The 8,745-nt window shown below is 43.3% G+C and overlaps 1 protein-coding gene across 1 annotated transcript in view; it reads right to left on the reverse strand.

Moving 5' to 3' along the window:
• NOTCH4 (notch receptor 4) overlaps positions 1–8,745 on the reverse strand; it is a 32,399-nt gene that overhangs the window by 16,903 nt on the left and 6,751 nt on the right. Inside the window, exons 7-10 of the mRNA XM_027876459.1 lie at positions 8,582–8,737; positions 7,396–7,590; positions 778–891; positions 85–198 (exon numbers count right to left, since the gene is read on the reverse strand). Coding sequence (XP_027732260.1) covers positions 85–198; positions 778–891; positions 7,396–7,590; positions 8,582–8,737 — 579 coding nt within the window. The remainder of the gene's footprint in view (positions 1–84; positions 199–777; positions 892–7,395; positions 7,591–8,581; positions 8,738–8,745) is intronic.

Raw genomic sequence — 8,745 nt, forward strand, 5'->3', positions numbered from 1 at the left:
CATACCCCCCCCCCCCCCCCAACCTTCATACAACTTTAAGGCATCCTAGTACCCAATCCCTTCCTCCTCTGCCCCAGCTTTCACCTGTAGGACACTGGCAGTGAAAGGCCCCAGGCTGGTCTTGGCACTTTCCACCATGAGCACAGGGAGAGCTGGCACACTCATCTACATCCTCCTCACAATGGGGGCCAGTAAAGCCTGGTATGTAAATGTGGGAGAGGAGGGTGAGTCAAAGTTCAGGGAAGGAGAAGGACTTCACTTCTGACTATCTGGTAGCAAAAAGATGTATCTGGGAGGGTTTCCCAGGGGATGCAGACATAAGGGGGTGGCCTTTAGGGAGGAGTGCAGTTCTGGGAATGTGTTGGGTGGTAGGGAATAGAGATAACAGAAGACAGGGGGAAGGCTGGAGAAGCTGGGGGAAGGGAAAAGGGCCAGAGAGGAGGTGCAGGCAGAACTGAGACAGGAAATTAAAAGGAATGGAGGTGGGGAAGGAAGGGGGAAAGAGCAGTAACTTAAGGAGATCTGGAAGACATGGAGGTGGTTAGAGAATGGAAGTAAACAAATATTGGGGACCTAAGTTTGGGGAACAGAGAGGTGACTTGTAAAAAGGGCAACTTGTGGTCAATGATGGAGTGGGAGATTTGAAGGGGCTCAGAGGATTGGGGATTGTTTTGTAGGGAGGCAGGGATTGAGGCTGTATATATAGGGAGTTCAAGGTTAGGAGTATTTAGGGGACTCAGGGCAGGGGTAAGGGTGGTGGAGATATGAGGTACTCACCAGGAAGGCAGTCACACAGGAAGCCATTCAGTTGATCATGACAGATGCCCTGGTGCTGGCAGGGTTCTGACTTACACTCGTTTATCTCCACCTCACACAGTGGTCCCTCAAAACCTACAGGACACAAGGTTGGGTTAATCAAGTGAGTTTATGTATCCCCTCCAGCTTGGTCCACTTGGGCCCTTGATTCCCCTCTACCCAATTCTGAAGAAAAGGGGTTTTGTATTTCTTGTTTTCTCATTGGGGAGGGGAGCATGGGTGGGAGGGAGAGAATGGGAATCTGAAAATAAAATAAAATTGATTACGTAACCTGAGTTCCAAAACCCATTTGGTATACTTCCCATTACTTCCCTATGTTCAGGGGCAGACATAGCTGTCTGATCTCTTTTATACTATGCAAGTGACTCTGACCCTGATCAGCTGCCACATCAAAGTAAATATTGGGTATTAGCACCTCAGTACAATAATCTTTTCATTTTCTTCTAGGAACAATAGAAATGCGAAAGAGAGCAGAGGCAGAGCTTCCCAATCTGAAAGACAGATTCTGGATTTCCAGTGAGAGACTGAAGAAAGCCCAGGAAATTAAGAGACTGAGCAGGAGGTGAACAGCATAGAAGCCTGGGGAAGTCAGGCTGGATAGTGAATTTTGCAATCCACTCAAGAATATTTGATATTCAACTTGGAACATTTTGATTTCTTACTTAACATCTCGGGAGTTTTCCTCTGTCAGTTCTCTTTGTCATTAGTAGTAAATATCCTTAGAAAACCTAAGAAAACTTTATGTTTCCTTGAGGGGCTAGTAGGAAAAGGGGAAAAGAATAGCGTGAGTCTTGGATCATTTGAGTTGAGAAATGTTAATTCTGAAGTGGAAATATTGTGTGGTGGTAGTGAGAAGATGAGAGGACCAGGCTGGGATCCAAGAGCCTAGGGAAAAATATTTTCAGGGTAGGTGGTCTGAGATTTGGGTATAGTAGTGGGATCTAAAGACACTTGGGCACATACTTGACTTCTGGGAACAGCTGAGATCTCAGCTCACAGAAGGAAGGGAGAAGCTAGATCTCTCAGTGCTGTGATGATGGCTGCAGAGGAGTAGAGTTCATGTGGGCAAACTGTTACAGCAAAATTGGATAGCACACAAACCCTGGAGCTAGTGCAGGCAGCTGGAGCTCAGATCTTTTGGTGTGGAAAACATGCAGAATGTTTTTTTGCCGTATCAGGGAAGATGGCTCTGAATAGTAAGTAGCTTTGGATGGAGACAATGTCTAAAGACTGATCTGGCCAAGGCTTGGAGATGGCACAGAGGTAGTGGGAATTAAAAAAACAAAACAAAACAAAACAAAAATAGGAGTAGCTTTAGAAAGGGCCATAAAACAATATGTAGAGAAACAAGTAAGAGAATTAAAGGCAAATAGATTGGCCATCAATAAAGGCTTAGCTGAGAGAAGGCCTCTGGTGGGTAATCCCAGGCAGAAGAGACTTGGAAGGTCTTACCATGTCCAGTAATATCTTGTTCTCCAGAGACAGGAGTGACTTTAGGAGTGGGCTTTGGTAACAGAAGAATTCAGTTAAAAGTGCTTACTATGTGAATGGAACTGTACTAGGCCCTTGGGACACAGAAAAAAAACATGGCTTCGCCTATCCTTAAGAAGCCTTACAGTAATACTGGGAAGACACAGCATGTACACAAGTATAGTACAAAACAAAGGCGAGAGCAACCATCAGAAAGGCTTTAAGGAGGAATTGGCAGTGGAGCTGAGCCTCAAAGGAAGGCAAGGATGCTGAGAAGTAGAGATAATTAATGCATTCCAGGCCCAGGGAATGGCTTATGTGTGAATGCTAGGAGGGGTAAGTAATGGAATGGAGTTCAGGCAATGGCTAGTAGTCCAGTGTAGCTGGAATATAGAGTTCATGAATGGAAATTGTATGAAATGAGGCTAGGAAGGTATATAGGGGAAATATTGTGAATGTCTTAAATGGCTGGCTAGAGAGTTTATATTTTATCCTAGAGACAATGGAGAGCCACTGAAGGTTTTGAGGCAGTTAGTCAATAAACATTTATTGTGTCTACTATGTGCCAGGCCTTATGGTCAAACCTCTGCCTTAGGAGGATTATTTTCCAATTGTGTGTGGGATGCATTGGAGAGGGGGAGAGGATGGAAGCAAGGATAATGATTCAGAGGCTCACAAATAGTTCAAGTGAGAGGTGATAAGGGCCAGAATTAGGGTGGTGGCTGTATAAGTGGAGATGAGAAAAATTGTGTTGGTAGAGTTGACAAGTGGAGTTGGTAAGTCTTGGCAACTGCTTAGATATAAGGGGTAAGGGAGAGGGAAAGGTCATGTACCTAGATGACTGGGAGATTGGTGATGCTCTCAACAGAAATAATAGGGGAAATTTAGGGGAGAAGATAATGAGTTCTATTTGGGACATGTTGATTTGAAGATATTTATGGGACATCCAGGTAGAGGTCCAGTTGCAAGATGGTGATGCAGGACTGGTGCTCAGGAGGGAGATGATGGCTGGATATATATATCTGGGAATCATCTGAATAGAGATGATACTTGAAATCATGTGATCTGACTATACTAGTGAAAAAGTCATATATAAAGTTGCCAAAATTAAAAACAAACCAATCAATAGTCAAAAACACCCAGCCATAGTGGCATACAAGTAAGTATATAGCCTTCTCAGCCTCTGTATTAAAATAACAGCTAGTTACCTACTTTAGTCATGTCCTGACCTCTTAGTCATATCATTGCCCTCCTAAGTGCTTTAGCACAGGTTTGGTGATTTGTGTGATGGTCTAAAACCCTAACCTAGAGCAGCAAGAGGCAGGAGGAAGGTGGAGCCAGAGGCCATATGATGATGGTCACAGGTGAGGGAGTTGAGGGAATTGTGGGAATTGAGTGAACAATACTGACTCCATCTTGTGACTCAATTCTGGGCTTAGCTCAGTTCCTTTTCTATTCAATTATGGGTCTGGTTCAATTTCTGTCTTGTGAGAAAACTTTATTCAGCCATCGGAACTGAGAAAACTTTATTGCATTGTTTAAAACTAGCCCTGCGTAGCTGGGAAGCTGGGCCCCCTCTACCTGTTGCTTAGAGACAAAATTTGTTTAATGCTTATCTTAGGACCTAGGTTATACTGACCAGAAACTCAATCAGATATGAAGATTGATGCAAGGCGTTTTCTCACAATTATATATATCAAGCAATCTATTTGTCTTATCTGAAAACTAGCCTTGTACTGATCAGTTACTGTTTCCTTCTTCCTTTGATTAAATACAGACACTTGGGGAGAAGTGGGATACCTCTTTTTCTGATTTCAGGGAATTGTACCTGTTAGCTCTCCCCCTCCCAATTTGGAAACTCACCTAATCCCCTAAATCCCTAAATCCCCTAAAAATCCTCTAAAGTCCCCTCCAATTAGAAATCAGTTTGCCTAATCTTGTATCCTGGTTTATATCTTGTTGGGATTGTTTTCTTTTAATTAATTGGTCTTATTTGATAAATTGTTTTTAATACATAAAAATCTTTTTCCCCCTGTATTTGGGGTCCAATGCCAAATACTACTTTGTTATACAATTGGCATGTTGTTGTTTAGTTGTTTCAGTCATGTCAGACTCTTTGTGATCCCATTTAGGGCTTTCTTGTCAAAGATACTGGAGTGGTTTGCCATTTCCTTCTCCAGTTCATTTTACAGATGAGGAAACTGAGGCAAAAAGGGTGAAGTGACTTGCCCAAAGTCACACAGCTAGTAAGTGTGTGAGGCTGGATTTGAACTCAAGTCTTCTTGACTCCAGGCCCAGTGCTCTATCCACAGTGCCACCTAACTGCCCTATAATTGTCATGCATTGCTTAATAAATTGATATGATTTGTTTCCTCAGTCATTTCAGATTCCACTAGCCACCCAGGGGAGCAGAGTCAAGATGGGCAAGCAGAACAGACAGGGAGAGTTTGCTGACAGTGGAGTTAGTGCAGAGTCTCAGGTAGTTGAGACTCAGGTAATGGAGAGTATACATTTGTATGTATTTGGTCCAAAGCTTATTCCCTTTTCAGTAGGCATTGGAGCATTGGGAAATCCTCAAAAGATAGCACATACAATTTGTAACAAGCTGCTTGCTTGTCAGGACCTTCTTTAGGGAACTTAAAACACTAGTTTGTGTCCTATTCAAATTTAGGCAGAGATTTTCTGGAGAAAACAGTGCATTTTCACCCATGGAGGATCAGTTGTTCACTGTGATGCTATTGCAAGTGAGAGAGACCTAGTTAAGAAGGCAAGTTTGGTCAGACCATACGTAGTGTGTATGAAGGAGAGTGGAGTGTAGTAAGCCTGGGAAGGTAGGTAGGGACTGGCTTATGAGGGGCTGTAAATGCCTAACAGAGGATTTTATACTTGATTCTATGGGTAATTAGGCAGTCAAGTTTATTGAGTAGGGGAATGGCACGGTCAGATCTATATAATAAGGAAAAATCACTTTGGCAGCGGGGTAGAGAATGGATTGGAAGTGTGTGTGGGAGACTTGAGTCAGAGAGACCAAATAGGAGGCTCCTGCAGTAGTCCAGGTGAGAAGATGATGAACCCTCTATTGCTACCTGGTGTGCTGGACTTGTCAGGAGACATGGATCTAAATCCAGGTTTTTATACTTACTAGTTCTTTGACCATAGGGAATAACTTTACCTTTCTGAGCCCCAGTTTCCTCATCTATAAAATGAGGATAATAATACCTGTACTACCTATCTCTCAAGGTTGTGGTGAAGAAATTACTTTGTAAACCTTAAAGTTAGTCACTTAACATTTATTAAATGCCTACTTAGTGCCAGGCACCATACAAAGCTCTAATCAGGAGTTATTTATCATGCCATTAAACTTAGATCAATTCATAATTGCAATGAAGCTGGACATGATTAGTTGCTAGGTCGCACTGTGGATAGAGTGGTGGGCCTGGAGTCAAGAAGACTTGAGTTCAAATCTAGCCTCACACACTTACTAGCTGTGTGACTCTGGGCAAGTCACTTCACCCTTTTTGCCTCAGTTTCCTCATCTGTAAAATGAGCTGGAGAAGGAAATGGCAAACCACTCCAGTATCTTTGACAAGAAAACCCTAAAGGGGTCACAAAGAGTCAGACATGACTGAAACAACTAAATAATAACATGCCAATTGTATAACAAATCAGTATTTGGCATTGGACCCCAAATACAGGGGGAAAAAGATTTTTATGTATTAAAAACAATCAAGACCAATTAATTAAAAGAAAACAATCAACAGGATATAAACCAGGATACAAGATTAGGTAATCTGATTTCTAATCATCTGATTAGTTCATGCAGCCCCCTACAAGTATGTATTTTTGATCAAGTGGTCCCCTACTGAAGAATTAGATGTCCTTGGTCTTATCTAGTATAATCCTCCCATCTCACAGATGAAGAAACAAAGGCCCTGAGAAAGGAAGTGACTTGTCCTAGCCTTTATAGCTAATAAATAGAAATAACAGGATTAGAATCCAGGTCTGGTGATGCCACATCCAATCCTGTTTATGGGAGAACAAAAAATTCTAAATCTGAATAAGGTATATTATACGCATAGTTAGCATTTTGGTTGTTTACCCAAAGCCCCAGTTTGGGATTTGTCTAACTGGTATTGGCAAAAAGAAGCAGGGCCCATTGAGATCTTCCAGTCCAGACCTCTCATTTTACTGATAAGGAAACTGAAGACAGAGAGGGGAAGTGAGTTGTTTAATGACACATAATGAGTCAATAGTGCAGACAGGTTGGGGTTAAGGAATGTTCGGCATCCTTCCAATGGCTACTAAGCAACTTGGTTGGCTGGCACAGAGTCTCTCTTGGTTGCACAAATGGATTTTTTTCTTAACTCAGATATGGAATCGTACCAGGGACGTGGATAGACTGTTCTCTAGGTAATTCAGAAAGCTGATAAAACTTTTCAATTCAAGATTCAGGGACCTTCATTTTATAAGCTTTATCACATTGAACTTTTCATTGTATATTTGGATGTTCTCTGGCCTTGGTTACCCTCTACTTTATGCAATAAGTTTAAATCCTTACAAAAACTTAAAAGGATATTGTGCTAGTTGAAGGGCAGTAGGGAAAGGTGTAGGGGAGGTCAATATCGTGTTTAGAATCTGGGCTGAGCTGGCAAAGGTTAATTCCTAGTTGAAACTATTGGGTGGTAGCAATGAGAAAATAAAGAAACTAGTTTGATCTTGGATCTCAGGAAATAAATACTTTGGGGACATAATTTATTTACTACTGTAGGACCTGGGAAGCACCATGTCTCAACTGTATTCTTAATGTACCTTCCCCCTACCCCTCAATCTTCCATTCTCATTTTGTCTACATCTCTCCACATAGGAATTTCCCCAGTGGGTAATTAGGCTTGTGTCTTAGGGGACCAACAGTGGTTCAAGTGAAGTACCTGTCCTATCTGCCTTCCCTAGCCCTCAGGATTGGGAGTGAGCTCCCGGAAACCAACCTGGGATCTGCTCAACTGAGTAGAGAGTGGATTCCACTTTGCTTTTGCCCTTCTGCCTGCTGTCACTTCCCTACCCAGAACCCCCACCCCCCTTGCCCCCAGGCTGTCCAGTGCTGTTCCATACCTGGAGGACAGAGGCAGTGGAAAGTAGCCAGTAGGTCAAGACAGGTGCTGCCCGGGTGACAGGGCTGAGATAGACACTCATTATGGTCAGTCTCACATCGGGAGCCGGTGTAGCCTGGGGTGCAGAGACAGTTGAAGGAGCCTGGGGTATTGACGCAGGAGCCGCCGTGTTCACAGGGACTGAGGCTTTGGTGGACTGAGAAGAGAGTGGGATGTGTCTTAGGGGACAAGGAAGAAAATATACGGAGATGAGAAGAAGGGCATATGGATAGGGGACAGAAGATGGAACGTATTTGATAAGGAACCTGATGATATAGTGGAGAGTGCTGTAGTGGAAAGCATACTGGATTTTGCGTCAGAGGATTTCAGTTCTGTCACTAGCAGGGTGATTCCACTTAACTTAAGCCTCAGTTTCCTCATCTGTAAAAGAGGGGGAAGGATTAGACTAAATGACTCTCTGAACTTCCTTCCAGTTCAGTCTACAATGCTAATAATAACTTTTGTTGTCATTGAGTCATTTGAGTTGCGTCTGACTCTTTGTGACCCCAGTTGGGGTTTTCTTGGCGGAGTTACTGGAGTGATTTGCCATTTCCTTCTCCAGCTTGTTTTACAGATGAGGAAGCTGGGAGAAACAGGGTGAAGTGACTTGCCCAGAGTCACACAGCTAGTAAGTGTCTAAGGCTGGATTTGAACTCAGGTCTTCCTGACTCTAGGCCCAGAGCTTTATCCACTGTGCCACTTAGCTGCCTTAACATCTAAGAAATTGTAAGTGATTTGTCCAAGGACCATCAGCTGGAAGAGCCATGTCTTCTGCTTCTGACTCCAGAACACTTTCCATTATACCACACTGCCTTCGTGGGGGATAGGGAAAAGGGGATGTATCTATAGGGGACAATGAAGGATGGCATCTATAGGGATGTGAAAGGTAATTTCCATGGGGGGTTGGACAGCAGAAAATCAAAAGGGAGAGTGTAGAATAGAGATGTGATGGCTTGGAAGAATTCTAGAAATATTCAGAAAATAAAGGTATTATGTAATGTCCCCCTCCTGGAAAACTGGAAAAACCTGAGGAAGTATGGGAAAATCCCATTTTCTACCCTTTCCCTTTCCACTTGGCTTTCACATTTCTTCTGTGGGACACAGGGTGGATAGGCTTGGTTGGAGAATTGAAGACTGGGGTTCCTCACCCATCTGACATTCATCCAGATCCTGGTGGCAGGTGGGGCCGGAGTAGCCAGGCTGGCATAGACAAAGTATGGCTCCTGAGATGGGGTTGGTACTGCATTGGGCTTTGGGGTGGCAGGGCTGACTCAGACACATATCCTGTAGTTGGCACAGAAGACCTGGGGAG

Source organism: Vombatus ursinus, unplaced genomic scaffold (assembly GCF_900497805.2).
Source record: "Vombatus ursinus unplaced genomic scaffold, bare-nosed wombat genome assembly UNPS02014811.1, whole genome shotgun sequence".
Lineage (NCBI taxonomy): Eukaryota > Metazoa > Chordata > Mammalia > Diprotodontia > Vombatidae > Vombatus > Vombatus ursinus.